Source organism: Chanos chanos, chromosome 6 (genome assembly GCF_902362185.1).
Source record: "Chanos chanos chromosome 6, fChaCha1.1, whole genome shotgun sequence".
NCBI lineage: Eukaryota > Metazoa > Chordata > Actinopteri > Gonorynchiformes > Chanidae > Chanos > Chanos chanos.
In genome coordinates, this window is record NC_044500.1 from 28891990 (window position 1) to 28918905 (window position 26916).

General features: G+C 40.1%; 1 protein-coding gene across 1 annotated transcript; it reads left to right on the forward strand.

Moving 5' to 3' along the window:
* The first annotated feature begins 1903 nt into the window (after positions 1 to 1903).
* Positions 1904 to 21713, forward strand: gdf11 (growth differentiation factor 11). Its single transcript, XM_030776389.1, has 3 exons — positions 1904 to 2321; positions 19774 to 20147; positions 21333 to 21713. Exons 1-3 carry the CDS (start codon positions 1904 to 1906, stop codon positions 21711 to 21713), a joined length of 1173 nt encoding a protein of 390 aa, XP_030632249.1.
* The last annotated feature ends 5203 nt before the right edge of the window (positions 21714 to 26916 follow it).

The window sequence follows — 26916 nt, forward strand, 5'->3', positions numbered from 1 at the left end:
GGATTGTTAGAAAAAGAGTAGCTCATGATTTATTGGATGCAATTTATTGGTAACAATTTTTCCAGTTTTTTTCCTGGGTTAATGCGTGGAAGAATAGAAAAGAAGATTTTGAGGAAGTGACTTAAAAATTACTCGTTCGAAATCGAATAGTTACCATCAGTCAACTGAGCTCTACCTTTTTACTCTGAAACAGTTTTTTCCATAGCTTTTTGACACACGTTCATGATTCTTACATCGCCGCATTACTACTAATACCTACACAGCATAAATCAAACGTGATACGCATATATAGGTCTGTGATTGATAAATTCACATTGTCCGTATTTTCCTTAGAGATTCAAACAAACATTCCATGTGATAAAGTTTACCGAATATCACATTTTAATTTCGGCGGTTTGCATTATTTTTTAGTACAGGCAGAGGTTGAGAATTTTTATTGCTGTCCGATCTGTGCCATAAAAAATGATAATAATGTCCACTTTTTAGACCTTGATATGCCTTGAACTGCTCGCCGTTTTTAAACTTTTCTGGTAACGAACACATCCTTGTTTTTTATCCAATCGGTAGATGGCAGTAATGCACCGTTTTTGTTTTGTTTTGTTTTGTTTTTTGGGGGGGTGTTTGTTTGTGTGTGTGTTTGTTTGTTTGGTTGGTTTTTTTCTTTTGGAGTTCTGGTGACGTTCTGTGCTGTTTTCTTGTCACGTTATCTGTCGTAAAATTTACTAATCCACGTTTTTATTGAAGATGAGTCACTAATTATAAAATTTTATTTTCGAATTTAGTTTGACAGTTCACAAATAATATTTTCGCATTCTCGTGTATTAAGATGTTTGTACATAGCCTGTTAACGCAAACGTGATATTCTCATTGTTGGTCTTAATGCGTGGTTTAACGAATATCTTACCCGATATCTAAGATCTACTGCAGCTCATACTGAAATCGGCAAACTAACCTCAGTGCTTTTTTATTAACTTTTTTTCCTACTAACTTATATAAGAGAAGCAAGAAGTCAAAAGCCATATATGCTACACACATCCTCGTTTTCACGTAAAACACACAATGCTCTCAATTTGAGTAACCTATCTGCGACTTGTGGTATTTGTGTATCTAAGTCACCAGCGCTAGTTTTCAGGGCGGTAGAGCTTTTCTTTTTCAGAGTCCGACCGGTTAACCTCTCAGTAGTTATCAAGCATCAGCATTGTATGTTCTTATGAGATAAAGAGGAAATATGCTTGATGACAACAGTATTTCCCACATATGGGAAAAAATCAAATTAGCACTACAAGGGTTTCAAACATTTCAAACTAGACCGTATCCAATGAGTAACCTAATTCCTATCTGCTGTTATTTCAAAGACTGCGTTTTAGAAATCCGCTTTTAAAACGCAACCATAAAAATATTTGGATTGATGGTACAAGACATGAGCAATATGGAACTACTTCAACTAATAGTTAAACTCACTCTCTCTCTCTCTCTCTCTCTTGACTTAGTGACAGACCTGAGAGCCTTTTGTTGCCATCTTAGCCAATAGAGACGGATTACGACACTGGGCAGCGGTGAAATATAAGGGGGGCTTTCTAGACGTATTTGTGCACTTGTCAATGACATATCTAAGTAATTTCACTCCAACGAGAACTGGATAGTCGTCAGATAGAACAAACAACACAACAGAATCCGATGAAGGAACATGCTGAATTGCAATAGGTAATACTAGGGTATTATAAAAACGACGTGCTGGCAAATTTATTATGGAACTCTTGCCTCAGCTAAAGACCGTTTGAATAAGTCTGTGCTTCGCTTGACCAGTTGAGCATCATAAGCAGCCTACACTGGAAAGGTAGAGGCGACGAAACATTGAAGCCACTTAAAAGTGAGAAAACTTCTTTTCTGATCAGTCTTCGTCATGGCAAGGTACAACTTTTTGCTGTGCTTGATGGTTCTTATTTCGTTGGGACTGTCCGGAAGCGACGAACCGAACCTTTTCTTGCCACCGGTCAATGAGATGCCCACGGACGCCGGGTTATCGCTCATCGAAGTGGAGGATGCTGGTGCTCGTGAATGCTCTGCGTGCGTTTGGCGAGAACAGAGTAAGGTTCTAAGACTGGAGACTATTAAATCACAGATTCTCAGCAAACTGCGGCTAAAACAGGCGCCTAATATTAGCCGAGAAGTGGTAAACCAGCTGCTGCCCAAGGCACCTCCGTTGCAACAGCTTCTGGACCATCATGACTTTCAAGGAGACGCCTCTTCCCAAGAAGAGTTTATGGAAACAGACGAGTATCACGCCACAACAGAATCTGTCATCACAATGGCATCGGAGCGTAAGTCTGAAACTTTGGCGCGGTAGTTTATATGAGTCGTTTGTAATCCGGCAGCTGGCTTGAGATATTGCGGTCTCTTACTGAGCTATTATTAGCGCATCGCGTTGAAGGGAAGCGTCCCTCATAGACTTTCGAAGACTTTTGAAAATGTTATTTTCAATTGTGTTATAATTTCCGCCACTTATCGTGGTAGTATGAAGAATCATGAGTTCACTGACAAACGTCTTAACTAATGCTAGCTGCAGTGATGTCAGTTGTTGTCCGTGGTTGTCAAAATAAGGCAATATAATTTGTATTGATAAATGAATAAATCAGTGAAGAACCATACTATACTTTAAGGTGGGGGCAACAAAGTGAAATGAGCTCAGTTTTAACACTATTATTATTATTATTATTATTATTATTATTATTACTATTATTATTACTGGAGTCGTTGTTGCAGCTGTAGAAGGGGTGTCGCGTTTCTTCTGATAATTTGTCGAATTTTGAGCCGACATTGTGAATTTCCCCCCACAAAGTCGGTTTGTGTATTATACTGTGCGCTTTGTGCATACTTTTATATGGTCAAAATCATCATGCAGGAGGTGTTGGCCATGTGATTATATAGCTGACTTCATGTGAATCAAACCCAGATATCTGAAGATATCTTTAGAATAACCCTAAACGTATGTGATAAATGGAGATAGTCTGCAAAGTTTGTTATCGTTAATAGCATGTCGTTTTAGACCCCGCTAGTTTACATTTTCAGAGGTCGTTTGACAGGGCTTTCAGTGTACGGTCAATGTTCGTTTGGGATGCATAAATCAATAATGATAATGTAGCTTAACACATGGCAGGCAGATGCACTTGGGAGATACGGTTATTTTAGATCATAGACCATAAGTCTCAACATTTCAGTAACATAGACTGTTCTGAGTATTCACACCTTAACTAAAATTGACTGAAATTTCCAAAATCATATACAATAATATAAGAAATAAATAAAAACAGAATGGCAGTAAAAATTAGAAATGTCAGTAGAGCCCCAGCAGCTGTGTTGGACCAGTCCTTTATGAACGGGCTCTAACCGACTCCCCTGCTGTTAGGCGCAGTGAGAAAAAGTGTGTCCAAAAAGCTGCTATTGTTTCCCCTTTGCAGCAGTCCCTCACGACCGCACTTGCCTTTTAAATGCGAAGTTTATAGGCACAGCTCGCGTTTTTTTCACCGAGGACACAAAGCCCAAGGAACAGTTGGGGTCGAGGGGAGTGTGTGACCTTTCCGCTAAGAATCGCCGGGGTTCAACAACATTTACACACATAATGTATTCCGCACAAGGCGGACGAAAAGCCGAGCAAATAATCCGTTTTTTTACCAAGAGCGAACAAAGATAGGTTTGTGTTCCCCTAACTAACCTCTTGGTCGATTGTCACTCAGCCCACGTCGGGCTTGTTCCCGGCAGCATAATGAACTCTACCGGTATAACCACCGCTTGAGATACTGGGAGCGATGAAATTTGTGGGTGAAAAGCAGGACGTTACGTATTATTTTCACAACGAGGCTTCTTTCTGCACTTAATATTAGTTTAATGTAGCCTGCTGAACAGTCCCAGAGAACAGGGCGCACAAAATTTAATTATAACAGTTTACATGTAGTTCTCCTTCAGGCTACTTTTTTAGTGCCGTAGTGAATATTCAGATGAGGTACCCTAAGGAAATATGAGAGATAAACGAGAGATAACCGTGCTATCCCTCCAGTCCCACTAAATATCTGCGTGTTCACTTGAACGAAGCAATTTCTTCAGTATCATGAGTACGATGAGTTAAAAGCACAGCTGTAAAGGCGTATATAGCTATGTTTAGTGAGCTACATGTCATAAAAAAAAACTTCTCAAAAGACTATTCATTTTCATTATTATTGATGAGTAAGACAATAGGTGCTGACCATAGTAACTGTTACTTTTATTTATTTGTAAGCCCCGACTAACACAGATGTGGTTTTAATATACTGCATCGGTCTGCTTTTGAAGAGGTACCCTCCTCAACCTCCTTGCTGTGCAGTCACCAGCACAGTGCATAGAAGCTGATATCCTGTTCCTTTCTTTATCTATAGAGGACCTACACATTTCCCATCTTTTTCCCTCATGTGTGCAAGGTCAATGTGTTCATGTAATGGTCAACCACTGCCTGAGCAGTTACAGCTGTCTAAGCCTCCCCCCCGCAACCCCCAACTTGCTCCCCTTTCTCTCTGCATGGAGATATATGTTCGAGTTTCTCTGTCTTTTTTTTTTTTTTTTTTTTTTTACTGTGTAACTGAGTGACATGTGTTTTGTAAAGCACACAGCTGTGGCCTCCAATTACCTTGTGTTCCAGGGGTTGCTCCTGGTTGGTACATGAAAGGAGACATGTCAGAATTCACTTGGCCTGTGTGAATGATTTTCTGCCTGTGTTACAACAATCCACTAATTCAAGTTATCATAGAGGTGAAATGAATTAGCCTGACGTCTGTAAAGTAAATACAAATGTCTATGTTTTTCGTGGGGAGAGAGTATGTATAAAGAGGTCATAAATGTATTATGTATTTTAGCTCTATAGCTCTGTATATGCTGTATATGTGTTTCTGATCAAGCAAAAGCATGCGGTCACTGGTCAACAACAGGAAAAGTTTTAAGAGAAGGGCTTATACCTGCTTACACTCATGCTCACACCTGATCTTGCTTTTGTTGTATAATGGTGATTGTTGGGCAGCGTTGGTAACACTTTCAAACAGGCAGATGTGTATTATGTGCAGTTAGTCTGGGTGCTATTTTTGACCACAGCTGTATGTTAGCAAACATACTAGACTTTTATATTTAAAACAAAAGTGAGCAGTAAATAGTTTTTTAATACATCAACTATTACACTTACAGACTTTTGGAATGTTGCTGTGTCGACCAACTTTCTCTTCTCTACACCTTTCTCCCCATTTTTACCCCACTTTTTTCACTATTTCCTCCTTTCTAACTACTTTACCTTGAATTATTTGTTTCCTCTCACCATCTTCTCCTTTCCATCTCTTACTTATTCTCTTAGTGTTTAACTTTGCTCTCTCTCTTTCCTTTCTTTCCTTCACTCTCCTTCTAATCTTCCTGGCTCCTCTCTATCTTCAGCCTCCTTCCTTTTCTTCTCTCTCGTTCTTTTACCTCTCCTCTTCCTCACACTCCTCCCCCGCTTTCTCTCTGTCCCTCATTCCCTCCTCTCCTTTCTGGTTTTCATGCTGAGAGAGAAGGACCGCATCGTTCTTGCCTGTGGCATCATAATGGATCCCATAGGAGCAAAAAACGCCTCTCCATTTCTCAGGGAGAGAGAGAGAGAGAGAACTTCAAACACTATTCCCTCCACACTGTGCAGAGATAACCTCACACGTGTCTTTGATGGGGCCTGAGGCTTCCTGCAGAACATGTGAACGGGATCAGTTTTTTATACCTATGTGCTGCAGAGGGGGTTGAGAGAGTTCGTGTTCCCTGCTCACTAATTAATGAGTCGTTTCAGTGCTATACAGCATTGCAGTGCAGTGCTGTCCAACAGCGTTAGGAGCATATAAATACAGGCTTTGAGAAGTGTCATTTTCATATTCAATTCAAGTAGAAATGTACGTATACTTCATGCTGTACCTCCACTCTTCTTTTCATGGTGTATAGTCTGTCACTTAAAGGCACACGTTCATCTTTTATCCTGTGTCAAGTACAAGTGAATGTGCGCCACTATTCAAAACTGTGCTCCAGTGTCTCGTGAATGAAAAGGTATAGTTTTTGTGTGCATGATATGCTACATATGTAGATATGTTTGCTAGTTTTGTGGAGCTCTGGGTATTTCTTTGTGTGTGTGTGTGTGTGTGTGTGTGTGTGTGTGTGTGTGTGTGTGAATGGGGCCACAGTAGGGATCTGACCCCACCAGGCCCTCATTTGTCACCTGTCTCAGTATTTAAACCAGACCTTCCTCTCTCATCAATGCCCTTCTCTAACAACCACAGGCTTGCACATTTGAAAACATTTGTTGGTAATTTGTCAGTCCTTCTCCTCCCCCATTGTTGCTCTGAATCATTTTAGTAATTGGTCCATCTTATCCAGATTTAACCATTCAAGTTCACACCTGCAGTCACTCATGATTGAGATATACTCTCTGCTTGAGCATCAGTTAGATACCATTTGATAAGTCACACATGAGCATGCAGAGCATGGATTGCTTTGAACATGGATTGTTGTCTTCCTCTCATCTAAAGACTGTCCATCTCTATACTAAGAGCCTTTCGTATTGCCCTGGTGATGGAGGCATGCCTCTCCGCATCTCAGACAGAACTCATGACAGAACATGACAGAACTCATATCTGAAGCAGTCATAGAACACTTTTTATTCTCTGACTTTGGTTCCTGGAGCTATTTAGCTCAAAACATCCTTCAAAAGGGATGTCTAATCTTGCACTTCCTAACGGTGTGTATCAATGTACATACACACATGCACACACTAGGAACCAACGCACTCACAGCAAAGAAAAATCCCCCATTGACAAAAAGGGTCACAGAGTTCACAGCAATGTGATATATTGGACGAGGACCCAATTAACTTCTCCGGGTCTCTTTCTTTGGACGCAAAAAAGAACCGGTAGTAGATTAAACAGCACTCCCCCTCCACACACACCCCCAAACACACACCCATCTACCAACCACTCCCACCTAAAAAAAAAAAAAAAAAAACCACAAGTCTTTTATAGTGTTGACCCTATAAAAGGGTCATTTCCTGAAAGTGCAGGAACCATAAACCTTAAGAGGGAGAGCTCTAAAAAAGACAAGACTGTAGTCCGGCTCCTCTGACCAGTGGGGTGAAGTAGCGGGAAGATGATGACTGTGTGAAGTATTTATATATGTATAGTATATACACACACACACACACACACACACACATATATATTAATTCCATAGTGAACCATGTTTGATGGTTACGCCTGTGTCCAAAGTCCTTTTCTCAGTCATTGTTGTCTCTGTGAGAGCATGGCCAAGAGAACAGTAGCCTAGAGGAGGAGAGCTGAATCTGTGAACAATTCTGAGTGGATGCTTGGCCACTGCTAGTTTGTTTTTTTAAAAAAAAAAAAACAAAAACGGAAGACACTGCGGGGCTGTAGAAATAGCACAACATGCTGTCAATTTTATGGCTAATAAACTTTCAAAGGGACCAAAGTCTATTAATACCTCGGGCGAAATTTCACCAGCCCTGTCAGGAATCTCACTCTCTCCTCCCTCTCTCCCTTCTTCCCACGGTCCCTCTCTCACTCTTCATACCTCTCTCCACTAGATCCCTCCATCAGACCAGCAGTCATCCAACTCAGACCCTAATCCTTCTGTATACCAATCACTGGTCACAATACAGTAAATATGTCAAATTCCAAGGGATAAACCATAAACAAAAACATGTATGTTAATTACACGCATAAGTTAAGATTTACACATTCATTCCTACACGTCTTTTGCACACTGCCTGTCTTTGATCCTTGATCAACAGTCAGTGAGTGGATTCAGCTAGATGACTACTTATATGTGTGTGGTGTGTGTGCGCATACATCCAGTAGGGATTTGGCCCGTTTTCCAGCAGCTATTGAAGGGAGTTTGGACACTGTGTTCCAGCTTGCTGTGAGAAATAGAATAAAAGGGCACTGAGTTTATAATAGCAAGCAGCAAAAGCACATATTAAACTGTAAGTGACAACAGTGTGTTCAGAAGGCAGATACAGCTGTAGCCTGTTCTGTCAAAAATGCTTTAGATTATTAAGGTTTAATTGTAACATTAAAAACAAGAGAAAACTCTCTGCAGCTTACTGCTTGTCATGTTTGCTAATGTTTCCAGTACTAGTGCATCACAAATAATTTTATTCAAAGTAATAGCAGCCACATAGGCACTGTTTTCTAATTCTATGAGGCAAATCATTAGAATGATACGCTAAAATCTTCAGCCTGCAGAGGAAGAAGGAACAAAAACTCACTTGAACCAGATTCAGAGCTACACTGTCTGGTAGTCTTCAGCTTCTTCACCTATTCTCTCTGAATCATGCAATCTGCTAAAGAAGACAATTATTGGCCACATGTTTTGGTGATTTAGTGATTTTCCTGTTGTGGGTTTTTTCAGAAATAGTAACCGTTACTGGAAGGCTGTGATTACCACTGGGCAGAACCAGATTGCTAGAAAATGCAGTACTTCAGTGCCTGTGCTTTATAGCTGATTTTGGGACAGTTATAAGGGCAGTTATTGGTAGCGTATGCTGGATATCGAAAAAATGTTTACAAATAGATGGTACTGAACAGGAATAATGTTAGAACAAGAGAAAAAAGCATTGACTGCTGCTTTGAATCCAAATCTGAAACAAATACTTTTTGGAATGCCAACAATGGGGGGAATAACTTTGATTACATGCTGATTGTACATACTGAAAGCTTGAGATCGGGATTACTGTCCTGCCAGTGCAACTACTCTGTCCCTCACCTAATTGTTTAAAATGTTATTCAGTGTACTTGATGTATTGCTTTGTAATGTAGTGGGTGGCAATGTGTGGTAAACGTGTAGGCTTCTTTGTAGCACACAGTGGGTATATTGTATTGTTAGGAAGGTTGGAAAGGCAAAATCCTCGTGAGTGATTGTTGATTAGCCACAGGTAGACCCTGTAAGGTTGTGTGTACCTCTGTGTGTGTGTGTGTGTGTGTGGTGGTGGGGGATGGGGGGGCGCGTATTGTTTGCCACACCACATTTCATGAGTCAGCCTGAAGCAACAAGCGTCCCAGGACTCTCCTAAAGGGACTGAAAGCTCATGGAGTGTTTTATCACAGTATGCTTTTATAGGCCCATGGTAAAGAGCTGAGACAGATGTTATGTCTCACTAATAAAGGAAATAATTACTCAGTGCCCAGCACTAATTAAGCGTTTTGTCAGAATGAAGGAATGAAGAGGGCAGAACGATAAAATGAAAATCACAGAGCATGTTATTACGAGCCAGTCACATTGCTGACTACAGAGTGCATTTATTGAGGACGTCCATTCATCATAACTTAGGGGGGCTTAATCAAGGGAAGTGCAGCTGGATCATTTTAGACTGCCATTAAGGGTTCGGATAAGCCGGAAAGATGATGGAGAATAAAGGGGTGGAACACTGCTGTCAATGAATATGGACATGAAAATTTAATAAGGATCTAAAGTGTTCTGAGATAGCTTCCCATTGAAGGGAGGCGGGGGGGGGGGGGGGGGGGGGCTATAGCACATGTTTCCATTTCCATTTAGCATTTGCCACACGGAAGCAAGCGAACGCAGGATGTGAATTTCATTATGGACAGTTTGCAAAAGCACTTTGGAGCAAGTTCCATGATGCTGTTAATGTACAAAGGAAAATAGGAATGACTAAGCAAGTGCCACTAAGCAAGTGCCACATTTGATGAAAATTACTTTTTATTTCCACTGTAAGTAATTATGCTGGATGTTTCACTCTAAGGCCAATTCAGTCCTAATCCTGATCATTATAATTTTCAGAATGGAACATGAAACAACGGCTGCAAAATATACCCTGTCACTCATGGGAATGACAGAGGGTGTGTGGGGGAGATAGAGATAGAGATAGAGAGGGTGAAGGGAACAGGGATAGACCACAGAGGTCAGACGATGCCCCCTCACTCATTGTCAGTCATCTCATTTTCTCAGTGCCCGAAAAAATACTTAATGACAGCAAACATGAATATAGATTAATTTATTTCATGAATTATTTATTTAGATGCAGATTGCCATTCAGAATCAGACTACCACAATGGTCCATGAAACAAATGGACAAAAATGAAGTGTGCTATCCATGGCTTTGATGCATATGTTTGATGCATTTTTTTTTCAGTTAAATGAAACTATGGTGCAGTACTGCAGTCAGGTTGATAAGAAAGGAGCAAAGGTTCTACTTTTTTTTTGTAAGAAATAAGAACCAAGCCTGAAACATTTCCCCCTCATTTGTAAAAAATACATTGATGACAGTGGAAAGAACCACACAACACTGTATGCACAACTGTGAGGAATTGTCCTTGTGAATTCTACTGCAAGGTTACTGGGTTTCATCGTTTTTTTGTATCATGTGTCTTTTTCATGCGAGTCTATCTGCTGGGAGAGGAAAGACACCAACAGAGTTGTTGGGGATCTTGTTCAATCCATCCAACAATGGGTGTGGACTCAGTGCTGGATATTGTGTTGAAAGCTATGTCAATGTCAACACCAAGAGAAATAACACAGTGACAGAAGCCTAAAGAGTGACACCCCCGATCCTTGGCATGAGATCACTGGTGTGCAACCGTACGTTTTTACCGATCTAGAGTTGTGGTGATGTAGTAGCTATGATTAAGGTCTCAGAAACATTGCTTTGATGAAAAGTAACTGCAGGGTTTTTCATACAGATATGAATGCATTTTGTTAAGTGGTGAAACATTCTTTATTGTTGGAAAAAATGTAATATAATCTGTAAAATGATGTGTTGAAACAGTTTTCCTTTTTCAGTAAAAATAGAGCTTCCCTCCAAAAAGCAGTGTCAGGCATCATTACAGTTTTCTGCCCCTGGAGTACTGTCACTCTGTCTAATGTAAAGCTGAATCTGTAGTGTGCCTGACTTATTTCTGTGTATCTTTCTTCAGTATATTATTGTAAGCCACCTTCTGCATGTCTCCGGAGTCAACCTGAGGCCCTAGTGTCTCTAAATATACATGTGGATGTGAACGCATGTGTGTGTGCTGTGTTTGTGTTACAGTGTGGAGCTTGAGTGAATGTCTGATGCAGCTGTGCAAATGACTGTATGTATATAGAAGAACGCATTCATGCAAAACGTGTCTGTTTGATTATGCATTTCAAGGTATGAGGCTTGTATGAATGTGTTTGTGTTTACATCTGCGACTGTGTGTCTTAGGGCTCCACTCTTTATCTGGCAGGTTAAGGGGCTCACTGGTGTGGAACATGTGAGTATTGGGGGGAGCATAAGGGACCTGCTTTTGTTGCTCCTGGGGGGCTGCTCTGCTGGGGCCCTAATAGGAGTCTTGTGCCTGGCTGTGTCCCATGGGAGCGCTCTGAATGAGGGGTCTCACTCGGCGCTTGCACCCCCACCCTTCCTCCGTCCCGTGGCCTCCCCCACTCTCCTGCTCCGTTCTCCTGGGACTGGGGGCCAAACAAAGAGTGAGTGGGGCGGCCTGAGCCGGGACGGTAGAAGGGGGTGCACTGTGGCCCCTGTCTTATTAGAGGGGTCGTGAACGTGTCAGAATGATTAATTTGCCAAGGTGCGCAGGGATACCCTAGAGTCACATTTATCCAGCACTCGAGCTCCCCAACGCACACTTTTCTCAAAATACCACATTTGCATTTCCCATTAAGAAAAGAAAATATAGATATATATGCAAATGGAACCCCACTTTCTCATTTTTGACAGAGTACCTGCAATCAGGCACTATCGTTTTATACATTAACAGCAGATGACAGTTTTCTCTTTTTTTTGCTTTTTTCAGGCTCACTGCTATCCATGCTATCCATTCCTCTTCCATGTGTATGTACCAGTCATTTACACACACAAACACACATACAAGTGAATTGACAGTGCACATTGTGCTGCCCTATACAACAACTGTATATTCAGAGAGCTTGTGTATGTCCTGTCAAAACAATAGAAACATGACTTTGATAAACAAGCTTGGCTTGATTCTGCAGTGTGGGGGATACTGTTCTAACTAAGCTCAAGAGTTTCCTAATATGCCAGATTTTGAAGTCCTAGAAAATCACAAGCTCTGCCCCAGCCCAGCTGTAAACAAGAGGGAAAGGTATTATCTTGTGCAGACAATTGCAATGTATGAAAACTTCTACTGAGGCTAACCAAAGCCAAAGGAGCATTTCAGAGGGTGGACACAGACGATGGTTTAATGCCTGCCTGTTTTACTGAAAGGGAAAGATTAAATATGCCTAAACCCCAGTCGATTGATTTCATACTTTGCACAGTATCCTTTGCACAGTGCTGGCACTGGCACCAGCACCACCTCCATGTTGTCACTGAATTGCATATTCACAACCCCAAACACAGTGCACTGAACATAATTGCAGCACAAGAAAGCATTCCCTGCTGCTTGGGCGGAGAGGGAGAACATAGAAAATAGTTGGATTTAATGGGATGGGGGTCTTAAAAGACTAACCCCCTCGGTTGCTGGTTGCTCCTGCACTCTGTGTGTATGTTTGTGTGTGTGTGTGTTAGTAATCTAAACACACAGCCATGTAAATATACTATGGTCTCTGCCACACAACCCTAGTCCTCTAAGTGAAGTCCTAATATAGTTGTGCCAAGTCTCTGCTTTGAGTATTTGCAATTAGTATGAATATGTTAGCTGGTTAACTTGTTAACTAGCTTGAGAATAAATGATGTTATGAGACTAAAAAAAAAAAAAAGAACGAAACAAAACACAAAATCAGTTTCCCTCAAAATTGAAATGTTACCATTTGGACGGCTCCCTTTCAGTTGGTTGTGAAAAGCATACACATTAGCATTTTATAATATTTAAATATGTGTCTGTCTGTCTGTCTGTCTGTCTGTCTGTCTGTCTATCTGTCTATCTATCCATCTAGATAGATATAGATATAGATATAGATATAGATATAGATATAGATATATACAGTCACATACTCACATATAGGTCTTTTTTAATATATTTTTTCAAATACAGGATATTATTTAGTTGGACATTAGCTTGTTAACATGACCATATAATTTGTGTCTGCAGTCATTAAAAATCCATATGCAGAGATGTTCAGATTGGCCTCTTTGCATTTGCACCTAATTAAGAGCTGATGTTTGAAGTGATGATGGAGTAGACACATGATGGTTGGTATTACATTACCCTGATGGATGGATAATTAATTTAAACACATGCAGTTATTCTTTGGAGCATGTGTTTCATATTGTTACAATGTACTTTGATTATGTAAAACTGTTTTTAATGAGCCACTGTAGAGTACTGTTTGGACCCAGATGAATCATCCATTACAACAAAACGACCCCCCAGAATCATACAAAAGTTTAAATGTAATAAACAGGATAATTAACTTACATAACAACTATTGATTTCAAAGCTGTGATTTGTGGGGGCATTGATAAACAAAATAAGTGGCTAAGTACTGTACTGTATATTCTTTCCAGTGTAATACTGCTTCAGTCGTGTCCAGTGGAATGACTTCTACTTCCATCTTATTCATGCTTTTCAGTGAGAGCTCAAGCCAAAAAGGGAGCCACATGTTGTATTGTGGGGTAATTGTCGCATCTTAAGTCTGAGTTTGTGAAACAATCATGACCAGGTTCCCTTCCTGGTATCTCCTCTCCTCTCCTCTTCATAGAGACACAGTAATTTCTAGCTTCACCTGATAAATTATGTTTTTCCTTATGGATGTTTTGACTTGGTCCTTATGCCTTCCTTTTGTATCCCCTGGCGAAGCACTTGTGTGTGTGTATTTGAGCATGCAGAGTTTAGAGCTAACAGCTCAATGCAGCTGATAGAATATTACCACAGACTCTACTTTTTTTTGTTCTATTTGTCCTTTGTGGAGTTCCAGAATGAGGCACATGTTCCCCCAATTAATTCCAATAATGCACTAGAGATATTCAATGTGAAAGACTCCAGGTATCAAGTAGTTGTACTACAAGGTGCGTGACTCACAGCTGTAAAAATTGTGATTAATGCTAAGGGCCCGGCATACCGTTGTTATGGTGTGCAAGCTGAGGTTTTTATTAGAGAACAGGCTCTTCTTCAGGCTAACCAAGAATGCTTAGGCAATCTTGATCCTGTTTTTCATACCATATTCAGCCCTTCAAAAAAAAGAGGATCCTACACAAGTTGTGTAAATGATGAAGTAACTGAAAATGGACTGTCCTTAATAAGAAATTGGCAAGGACATATTTCCTCATTTTTGGTGATGTTCACAGTGAGTCCCATCTTGATTTAGGTCTTTACAACAACTGCTGTTTATACCTTGAGGTGTTCAGACTTTGACACTTGGTGTTATGTGGGTCATCCATCAGAAGACTGATGCAGGATTTTAACAAATGCTTGACAGGCCGTGAAAATCAATGTGCCAATTGTGCTCTGGCCATACAAAGATTCTGGCAGGTCTTCAGTTACTCGCTGCATTAGCTTCCATAGCATTGCCTTGACAGGGACTTTACCAGCCACAGTCATGACCCATTTTCCCCTGCTACTGATTGACTTATTGCATCATGCCAATGCTAGGAGATGTCATCGTTTTCCCATACCTGGATGATGGAGTGACCTAATGCTTTCCCTAATGTCCTTCCTGTCGCAGGATCTCTGCAAGGATGCCATCATCTGTGAGTAACAGTGGTTGTTCATCTACGATGGAGGTGTTGGTTTAGGTGGGGGAGGACCTCAAAGTCTTCGGCTAATCTCTGAGCCATGTGCTGTTAGTCCTTAATTAGAGGTCTGGTATTGGCTGATCTGATTTGAAGCAAGAAGTTGCGTACATCTCTTCTGTCTACAGAGTTCTGGATTGCCCAGGTCTTTTCTTCCTCTAATCATTCTGAAGTTTCCTCAGGCATGATTGAATTTTCAGCCTTAATGTTTTCCATCTCTGCTTGTGGAGTCCAGATGTATTATATGAATATGATGAATGTTGTCCAAAAGGATGGATAGTATTTGTTTTTTAACCACATCAGTGGAATGTCCTGACAGATGTGGCAGCAGGTAGGTATTCGTGTTTAAACCACCCTGTCTAGGCCTTTGTCCATTTGGGGTGATAGCAGCTGGAACTCAGTTACAAATGTAAGTACCAATAGTAGCCTGGTGACATGCACTGGTCAGATCAGAGATTTCAGGTACATTCTGTCCTGTTCCTGACACCATCAGGTTTGCAAGGTCAGGGCCTGCATGAAGAAGCATGTTGCATTGGCACTGGGAATTATAAACTATGATTGACTCCAGAGGTGAGGAGAAAACCAAGATAACAAGTACTATCCACAGAGCATCAGTTTGTGAGAACTCCAGGCAACCTAACGTGGAGTGTCAGCAGATTACTTTTCTCTCAGGGTGTGCTCCCTTTGCTTTATTTTTCGTCACAGGGTGAATCCAGGTGGTGTGGACCTGGACATCGAAATGCTTAGGGTATTGTCATGAGTCTTGGTTAAGGAGAGGCTGTATACAGGCAAAGAAAAGCTTAAGCATAGAAATATTTCCCTGTTCATTATGGAGACCAGGCAGCAGCAGTGCCTGTAAGTGAGAGTGTTGCAAGCAAATGGGAAGTAGACTCGCAGCCTCCCACTAACTACTGTGCTATCACACTAGATGCATCACAACACCCTTTTTTGGCCCACCCACCCCCACACACATACATGCACACACACTTAGTTCAGTTCTCAATTCAACCCTCGTAATTGTGAGAAAACCTAGGGAAGTGCAGGATCACCCTGCATTTGGTCCTGGCACATAAACACAACAACACCCACTGTAATTGGTGTGACCTCAACAACCCGCAGAGAGGAACATTGCTATATTGTCTCTCCAGCGTGAGACACTGTATAATTTACACTCACTAATGACTGGCCCAGCAGATCCAAGCCCAGGGACCTTGCCTCTTACTCGCTTGGCTTCTGATCAACTTTCCACTGAAGTCGAATAATGGATATTCTTTCGTTACCTCATTGAATTCATGTCCTCTTGTGCTTGCCAGTTAATTTGATTACAACATTCAGAGATGTTGGGCTCCCAAAAAACGCCTGTACTGTTTTCTCTCAGTCAGTCGAAGCCTGCTTGTGAACAGCTCACAAGTGGCTGCTGGGAACTCAAAGGACAACAACAAACTGGAGTTTGGAGTCTGTTGTTGTGCATCTTCAGCCTGTCAAAATGGTGCTTGTATGCTTTCAGGAGAAGGACAGGGGAAAAACATATATTACCATTGCCATAGGGCTGACCTTGACCTTCAAACTCAATTTGGCTATTAGGACTGACCCCCCTCTTCAGCACCACCAGGGATGTAAAAGGCTGACAGTTTTCACCCCTGACCCCATTTCTTAACTAGACCTAGGTGCTAAAATGACCTTTTGACCCAGCAGGCCTTTGCAGGTTGCCTAAGCAACCACAGATTTAACAATGATTGACAGGTCCCCATAGTTTATGTAAAGTGAGGGAGCCACACTCCCCTCCTCCGAGAACAATGAGAAGAAGAGGGTGCTGGGTTCTGTGTTTTGACACCTATATCTGCTTGCTTCACAATCAAAAGATATTCAGACAGAGCTGTTTTTGTCTAATGTAAAACTCATTTTCACATATTGTCATGTTTTACATGGAATCATGGGTAAAAATTGAAAGACACAAATATATCTAAATATATAAGCCAAACATATAAACATATAAGCCAAACTATGTTCTGACACATATGATTCAAAAGAGCTTAGTCTAAAAACTCCTCTTTATCATTTTCTTTTTACATTTGAATAATGATCTAGGACAAAACCATGTTTAAAATAATATATGATTAAAATAAGTGATTAGAGGTCGATCATCCTACAGGCAAAAATACTAAGTCTAAAAAATTATTACCACCCTGTGTCAGAAATTAACTTTATTGTCAAGTGCTGATTTTTGATTTTCAGGAGCATTTTTTTTACAAACTTATTCAAAGACAGTGCATACAGCATGTGATAATGTCATCCAGTTAACACAAACACTCTAGTGTTATCAGTTTATGAAATTATTACTCACACTGTACAGTCATGGCTATTTTCTTTTAAATCATGAAATATAAAAGTAAGTGAGCAATGACAAGATATCCTCACACAATAGGAGTTGGTACAAGGTATTCCGCTCTGCTGGAATATATTTTAAATAGTTGGCCGCTATGCTAGAATATGCATAGAATGAGCTATCCCTGTCCTGTCTACCAGTGCACAGTTCAGTGTGTGTTTTTAATCAGAAACCATTCTGTTTCACCCACTCTATGAACACTTGCCTTAGCTTAGGTGAACTATCCAGAGAGAATTAAAAATGCTGCATGTTACTGTTGACTAATTTACCAGCCACAGGCAACTAGAGTGTTCCCAGAGGCACTAAAATCCCAGAGGCACTTTTCATCCGAATGACTAGATAAAAATACAACCAAATACTTCAAATGTTACAAATAAAAACATGGATGTTCATTATAAAGCCATTTTTTGCCCCTGCATTTTAAATTTCTGGGGCATTTTTGTAACTTTTGGGGGCATTAATATCTAACTCTGACACCATTCATGTTGGCAGTACTTTGTGCAACTTCCCCTTGCACAAAGACTGACACTGAGCCCTTATTTTGGCAGTGTTTTACAGTAATGAAGATATTGGAAGAAATTTACCCGGGCCCTTGATAGTTTTCAAGCTGGGCTCATTGACTGCCCTCCTCCGTTGAAAAGTTTGTTGTAAGGAACAGGATAATAGTATCCTGAGGTATCCATGGTGCAGAGGTCCATGGCAAAATATGGTCAAAAAAATATTTCTTTGTTTTCTAAAATATCCCGGTTCTTCGTATGGTTCATTTATGCTATTGGCCTTAGCAAAAGGCCAAGAACTAGTTAAGGCAAAACAGCCCCAGAACATCAAGGATCCACCACTATATTTTATCAGAAGTATGAGGGTCTTTATGCATTGTCTAAACCCTCCACTGGAGTAAATGGCCAAAGATCTCTATTTTCATGCCAGAGTACCTGTTTCCAGTTCAAGTGCCAGTGCTGTTTATGAAACCCCAGGCTCTTACATTTGTTAGTTACTCTCTGTAAAGACTTTTTGAAATGTCTGCCCTTTAAAATAGCCCTTTGATATGGAAGTGGTTGATAACTCTCCTATTAGTGGATTGTGGTATGTTTTGAACCCAGTAGATGACAGATGAGGATCAACATTAATTTTTGAGTACTTTGTGTTTCTCTGGTGATGGCAATGGATTTTACTTTTATGAAGCACTATAGGAAGTCTTGGATGGTCTTTATAAAGCCCCTGAGCACCAAAAAAAAAGTTGAAATCTTAATCCATATTGAATTTTGTATGATTTTACTTGAAAGAATCTTTTATAAGAATCTTTTTAGAAGAACAAGGTATTTGTTTAAGACAAACAAAGTGAACAAAGCCCTTTTGTGTCAGTAACAGACATACATTAAACTTGTGATAGTTACAGCAAGTTATAGCAAAGGTATGGTTTCCCAAGTTGCCTCGGTAGTCTTAATTTGACCTTTTGAGTCACCTCTGTCAAATGTATCAGATGGAGGTGATTGAACTTAAGCATCTTCCCATTAAGTTTAACCTAATAGGACATTATATTAAAAAGAGTTATTGAAATGAATAACAAAATGATGTTGAAAGGCCTTTGAAAGCACAAAGAAATATGATATTTGAACTTATAAAAATAACTTAAGGTATCATATTGCCTGTTCTACCAATTGCTGGATGTGAACAACCCTTATGAAAATTCATTTACAAAGAGAGAAATTTACAGCAACCAAAACTGATGAGTCAGGCAAAAGAACTGGAGTTCGGGACAGGTGCACAAAACCAAATATTTTCAGGCTGTCACATATCACAATGCTTCTTATTCTCTTTAAACTCCTTCAAAGTCTGTATTGCATATCTATACATACTCTGTCCATTTGTTTGACATACTGGGGTGTGGTCTGGCATTGAATCCAACTTCTTAGGCATATTCAATCATTTAGGTGGAGCCTCAGATGAGGCACTGTCCGTGGTGCTGAAGACACTGGACTGTATTTGGTACTGAGTTGTAATCATCTTTTGATACAGGGATTTGCCATTACTATGTTAATTAGCATAGGTCTTAAAAACATTCAGCTGCTAGACATAGTAACCATTACAAGGACAGAAGTCAAGGTTTGCCTTAGTGTGTGGAGTGACACCAGTAAACATGAGTACATATGATGAATAAGATGGTAAAAGAATCTGGAGCTAGGATTGAGCTCGCTTTCATATCCACTAAGGATTCTCCCCAAGTTGATAAGCTCTATCTCAGTTCAATAAAACAGTAGCTGCTGTGATCCAGTGGCTCAGCAGCACAGTGATTACCATGGAAACCCTGGGGTCAGATTGGATGTTTTTTCTGTGTATTTGTGGACTCAGTATCTGCCCTTTTTTGTAGATATGCATAAGCCTGTGTATCTACTAGAGCTGAACAGTGTAATCAGATATGTACAACACTGTGTAATGCTTGCAAATTCAACTCACTCACTTGACAGTTGTAAAGATTACCTTAGGTGGTAAACGTTTTGATGTCTGTCATCTGTACAAAATAGAGGTTTCTGTACATTCTCATGCTTGCTATGATCACACTCCTTTTTAGTTGTGTCAAGTTCTTAAAGAGATTCAAGACCAAGGCATTTCAGGGCATTGCTATGGCATTAAATGTGCATCCTCTTTGTGTTGCCAACAGCGGAGCCCCTGGTGCAGGTGGATGGGAAACCCAGCTGCTGCTTCTTTAAGTTTAGCCCGAAGCTGATGTTCACAAAGGTGCTGAAAGCCCAGCTGTGGGTTTACCTGCGGCCACTGCAGCAGACCTCCACAGTTTACCTGCAGATTCTGCGGCTGAAGCCTGTCACCGAACAGGGCAGTAGGCACATCCGCATTCGCTCGCTCAAGATTGAGCTCAACTCACGTTCGGGACACTGGCAGAGCATCGACTTCAAACATGTGCTGCAGAACTGGTTCAAGCAGCCTCACACCAACTGGGGCATCGACATAAATGCCTTTGATGAGAGCGGTAATGACCTGGCAGTGACATCCCTGCGGCCTGGGGAGGAGGGGCTGGTAAGGACCCTTAGACCTACCAGAGCTGGATCAGTGATAAATTGTAGTTCATCACTCTTGTCACTATTGTGATTGGTGTCATGAATCAACTTTTCAGCTTTTTTAAATGACGGTGTGAATCAGTGGTTCTCAGCTTTAGTCCTGAGGGCCTGCACATCTTTGTTTTCACAGTTAATTGAGCTAATCAGGGGCTTGATAATTAACTGATCAGTGGAATCAGGTGTGTCAGTCCAGACCTCAGGACAGTTAAAACAAAGACATGCAGGACAGTGGGCCCCCAGGACTGGAGATTAGAACCACTAGTGTTGATTATGATGTGTTGTCAAAAATTAGCTTCTGTTGTATTGGGAATCTAAAGAACTCACTGGTCTCCCTACATTAAAGTTCTGTTTTCAAAGAGTTGATGGAAAAAAAGATCAGAGACTTTTTAGTCAAAGAACAAAAACAACCTAAAAACAGCAAAAAAACAATCAAACTCCCTCCTGGTCCTCTGGGGTTTATCTCCTTTTTTCCACCAAACAAAGAGAGCAGAGCCCAAGCTGACAGGATTTGACCTCAGTAACCTCCCAGTTTGTTTCCCGTGCTGGAGAGCATTAGCAGACTTGCTCTCACATCCAGCTGCTCTGGAAAAAGAAGTCAGTTTTACGTTGAATACAAAATGTTAAGACACTCGGCATTAAAATCTCCCTCATTCACGAGGATTTTAGGGGTCAAGGTTACGCTGACAAAAATGTGAGGTCAGAGGTCAAGTATTGCCTATAGAATGTCAGCTTTTCAGAGTCTGAGGATGACCCTTGCAACTCTGAAAGTCCTATGGACTTTGTTACCTGTAATGTTCTCAGGGTATCTTTATCTACTTGAAGACAAAGCTCTTGCATTCAGTGTTCTAGAAATGGCTTATTCAGGCAGTTTGAGTACCAAAACTCTCCTTCTCCCTCGTCTTCTTGAGCACAGCAACAAAGAGCTTCTGTCTTAGCTTAACCTAAAATTAACAGGTTTTAAGACGCAGTGTAACTTATGCATTGTTATCGACAATGTCATTTAGCCACTGACACAAAATATTAAGAACTGGACAGTTGTTCATCAACATCATCTTTGAGTGGAAGATTATTCTTGCTTGTCCTCACTGTTTCACCCCTCTGTTTGTGCCCTCCCTCCCCTTCCCCTTTTCCCCCTGACCTCCAGCAGCCGTTCCTGGAGGTGAAGGTTCTTGAGACAACCAAACGCTCTCGACGAAACCTTGGCCTGGACTGCGACGAGCACTCCACCGAGTCCCGCTGCTGCCGCTACCCACTCACTGTTGACTTTGAAGCCTTTGGCTGGGACTGGATCATAGCACCCAAACGCTACAAGGCCAACTACTGCTCAGGCCAGTGCGAGTACATGTTCATGCAGAAGTACCCTCACACCCACCTGGTGCAGCATGCTAATCCCCGCGGCTCCGCCGGACCATGCTGCACCCCAACCAAGATGTCCCCCATCAACATGCTCTACTTTAATGATAAACAACAGATCATCCACGGAAAGATACCTGGTATGGTTGTCGACCGCTGTGGCTGCTCTTAGACAAAGTATGTAGGCGTGGGGATGGGGCACCAAACACATACATATGCATCCACACTCATACATTTGTGCCACTAGTTTGTGCTGGCTGAGCTCTCCCCTGCATCCCAAATTATGTTCTGTGCACTGTATGTCTCTTCCACCTCCAACACTCCCCAAGGATCTTATCGTCTATCTCAGTCTCTCTGCCTCTTACTCTCGGAAGCTAGTGGTACACAGTATACAAATACACTTTTTTTTAATGTAACTTTAATTCACCGGTTAAAAGAAGAATTACTTGTAAAACAACAAAAACTGAAGCCACATGGCAGAGAATTTATCATTTCTGTTTTTTCAAAAGGGCATGTGTTTGAGCAAATGTTGGAGAGACAAAAGCACAGTAAGATAAAACTAGTGGAAAAAGAGACATTTTTAGTGTTTGTATGTCTGTAGACATTTTTTTTATCATTTGAAATTGTTTTGGAAAATCTATCAGTTTGGTTTTTTCTTTCTTAAACTGTTGGGAGACATTCTGAAACTCGATACAGAGTATAAGACACAATTTGCCAAGCACTGATTTGGGTTTCACTCCACATATGTAGAGCCTACAATACACAGTATTAACTGTACCACATCCCATAAGAGCTGCAAAAACAGATAAATGTCCCCGGTGTTTTCATTACTGAATTTACTCAAGATTTATGTCTACAAAGATGATCTTTTTATGAATTACACTCATCCAAATCCTTAACAGATTTAAAAAAATTATAAGCTAAGACAAAGTGTTGAGAAGAAAAAAGCCAACTCCTCCCCTCTTCAGATGCAGCTAGCACCTCAGTGTGACATTCCCAAGTCTCAAGGCACCCTTTCACAGCCACTTTGATCTTCTTTTTACTCATGATCTTGTAAAAGACAAAAAGAAAAAAGAAGAAAGGAGAGAAAGAAAAGAGTGTATCTCAGTACCTTTAAAAGGGAACAGGAAAAGGGTTATCTCAAGGTAGCAAATTACGACAGTTCGTGTAACCTCGCCATCCACTTACATACCCACTGCGATCCCTCAGATAGTCACAGCTTTACCCTGCAAACAGCACAAGGACAACAGATCTGAAGGGAGCACTGAAAACAAGGGCATGTAATACTGGTGTGGACCTTCACTTAATCAGTTTCCATAATGAGGCGCATACCAAGTAATGGTATAAGGACATTGTTGTTCACTTCGTTCTCTCAAACTCCCAAAGCTGAATCTCATATGGAACAGATACAAAATGCCCCTTTATACCTGTTGTATTGAATATAGAATGTGGTGCAGGTTAGACACACAAGAACACAAAAGTGCAAATAGATAAATACACACAGCAGGTAACCTAAGCATATAGAATGTGACTCATCGACATTAAAAGTTTGTAATTTTTGATATTCAATTTGTACTACTACTGTATGCACTGGTTATCTGCCACTAAATCTTTATTTCTTTTAATGTGGTCAGTTGGGAACTGGGAAAAGGGCATTACCTTTCCAACTTATTTCTCTCTCTTTTCCATCCTGTGAAAAAAACATGGAACATACATTTTTAACATTTCATGAGGAATCTTACTGGTCACAAAAATCTCAGACAGAATCAAAGCCTTACTGAGGAAATGCAGTATTCTCCCCTGTCAAGACACACTGTATTTGCAATAAAACTCTCACACAACCAAGTATCACTTAATATCAAATTTGAAGAATATTTTTTTGATTGTCCCCATGGATACAAACAGGAGCCTTAAATTGTCTCTTAAATAGTTTCTTGTTTTTATTTTGGCTAAAAGATGCTGAATAATGATGAAAGATGAATAAAACATGACTGATGCTCATTTACAAATAAACAAACGGAAACACATGCTCCACTGTAGGTCACTACAGCATTGCAGATAAGAAAAAAAAAATTTAATCACCATTCAAGGACTGTAGAAAAATATTTTGTTCAACTTTTTTTTTTTTTTTTACTTTTTTTTTCTGTTTTTATGCCCCAATCCCAACCCTGTATGGTACGGAGAATATTGGAAGTGCTTGAGAAAAAATAGATAGTCGATTAGAAAGCTTGAAGTCTGTCCTGTCCTTGCCAGATGTCCAAGCAAAGAAGATATCCCTTTGTTGGAAACAAAAGCACTATGCTGTTGGATAAAAGAGGAGCCTTCTGACATTGTGTATAAATAATATATGTAAATATTTTTTTTAAAGGGGTACAAAAGATCCTTTCTGGGCACTCTACCTTACCAACAATAAATTTTGCACTATGGGAAGTCATTGGCGAGAGGAGTCATGTTGTCTGTGTTTGTACTTAACCTTATCGAGCACAAGAGCTTGTGTGTGGATTTTAATGATTGATCGAAGAAAAAGAAAAAAAAAAGACTGTCCAAGCTTATGGTGATGCATCATGTGGATACTTAAAAGTCCATCATCCCTCTCCCCAGCGGGCAAAAGATGTCAGGTGGGCGTCAGTTTCTGACATCGTGGGGTCACGTTGTGGTTGTATGTTAAAGGTTTTTTGTTTTGTTTTGTTTTGTTTTGTTTTGTTTTGTTTTGTTTTGTTTTGTTTTGTTTTGTTTTTGGACATCTTGGTGACCTGACAGAGTCATTGTTTTATGACCTTTGTGCAGCCTTTTGGTATTCATAGTTACAAATATACACCTGTACTTATGATAAATGACCAAAATATGACCAGTGCACATTGTCGTTTCCTTATCCCCCAACCCTGTATTCATTAACCTCATTCTGCATTACCATCAGTACGTCATTCAGAGAAGGAGAAATCACCATTAGAGGAACCCCTATTGTCTGTCTAGATAGCTTTCAAACCACAATGCAACCAATGATTTGCCTGCACAAACTTGCAGTAACCAAACAAGGCAAACTACCATTACTCTTTTAGCCACCTGCTCAGTGATAGAGCTCATGCTAGCTTAGCTAATCAGAACCAAGAAAAGCACAGGGCTGTGTTTAACATAATGCATTAGTCGGCAATGTTTAATGAAGAAATGTACCTGAAATGGTCATACAGACAGTACAGAGAACCCCCTGGAGTGTTAGCTGTCTAGCCAGATGACATTTTCACAATGTTAGTTGATTAACACCAACAAGCTCAGATAAGCCAAAACACATACATAAAACTTCCTAGAAACATTCTCAATCGCAACAAACATAGCAGTCGCTGGTTGTAGCACACTATAATTTTATTACTCACAATTACCCTATTTATGTCACCTGATACAAGTTTAAATCTGTTACGTCAGGGACGTCACCATGTCATTTTGAATGTTGTAAAATGACTTTGAACTGGTCGTATTTTGGTGATGTGACGTCACAACTCAAACTCAACTCAGAAAAGACAGCAGGACAACACTGCATGCCCGCTGGGTCTATACCATAAGACTTTTTTTGACCTCCCTTTTTCTTCTGAAGCGGAGGCCTGTTGCCAAGCCTCTCCTCAAAAAAAAACAAAAAACATTCAGCACCTGAGAGCAAACATGTCATCCTGCCTGGAAGACATGTGGATGGAATTACACAGAAGAATGCAGGACAATACAATCCAAAGGTGTTATTCTCTTCAACCAGCTTCCTCCAATATGAAGCCACTGAGATTGACTGTGTTACATTCTGTCTCTGTGAAGTTGAGTGATTGGTCTTGACTGGAAGATTGTTGTTTTGTTCCTTTTTTTTTGGGTTACATATGAGTAAAAGTGGCTATGCTATACTATGAGTGTGAAGGGAATCCAGGTTTTGTCAGCCAAAGTGGAGGATATATTGTGTACTGTAACTAATGTAGCTGTAAGCTTTTTGTTCATGTTTAACCCCATGTGTAGAGCACAGATGGCTACGTGGGCCATTAGATGGAAGAAATCGACCGATTAATTACTTAATGGACAACAAATCAATATCAAAGTTAAATCTACCTCACAGAAGTATTCTGAAACATTCTGAAACATAATCACATAATTAATTGACATGAGAGATTCATTATTAGACAGAAGAATGATACCAATTCCACAGGTGAAGGTAATGTTTACTTGGGCTATTCAAAATACTAGCCATTACAGTTTCCTTTCATCCAGTTTTTTCAAATTCTTTTGTGCTTCAGAGCACAAAGAAGTAAAACTAAAGCAGTAAGGGAAGCAAACAGCGGTTTTAGGAACAGCCCACCATTTCACTCAAAGCATTTGCCCTGTTGCAAAATATTCTTTGTGCTGATAAAAATGCATTGTGCTACATTTGTAGTGGTTGTTTTCTAAATAAAATTGTATGAAAAGTCATAATATTCACATAGGTAAATATATAAATAAATAAATGAAAATATATATTATATATCTATAACCATCCAAAACTTTTTTAAATAACAACAAAGGCACGCTACTCAGGTTTTGAAGAGAAATAAAAGATATAGGAGGGCTTGCTGAATATGACTGGATCAAATTACTGGAGGAGATATTAACAGCAGCATACATAATCATATTCAAGGCCATTGCTAAATGCTAGTGTATGTCATATCAAAATTTATCATTAGAAAACTGTGTATACCAGTATTTTTGGAAAATAAAGTCATATATGAATATATCCACGAGGGAAAAATATCATTGTGAATAAACACCTGAATGTTAACATTTTTACATTGTTTAGACAGGTTCTCCGCTTCGAAGAATTTTCATGTTTTTTCTGTCCATTCCTTCCTTATGTTGTGTAGTTGACTGCATTCCAAATTTGTAGTTTGATGGTTGTGCATATGAATAACTGTTTCATTATTCTCATTTTTTCCTTTTCTTGTTTGTTGTATTTTTTCTTTTCTACAATAAATCATTTATTTAGCCTACAAAATTACTCTCTCTCTCTCTCTTAATGGTTTATTAAAATTTATATGTTCCTCTGGAGGTTAAGTCATATACTGTAAAACACTCCCTGCCTCAACTTACAGCTTGTTTGGTTACTTGTGCTTTCAGTGAAGTGGCTTTTGTACACAATTGCAGGAAACGCACCAGACATTGAAACTAATGGTGACTTTTGTGCTGAGCACATCTCAGATTCCAATAACCCAATTTTTTCTTTATAATGTAGGACTTATCATGCAGTCTTCTGAGAACTGACTCTAGATATGCAATTCAGATCAAGTTATACCAACACAGGAAAGTGATTAATGCTGCAAGCTAATTGGTACAGGAGAGAAACCAGGTCCAGTGAGTGTTTCCTGTTGGGCAGC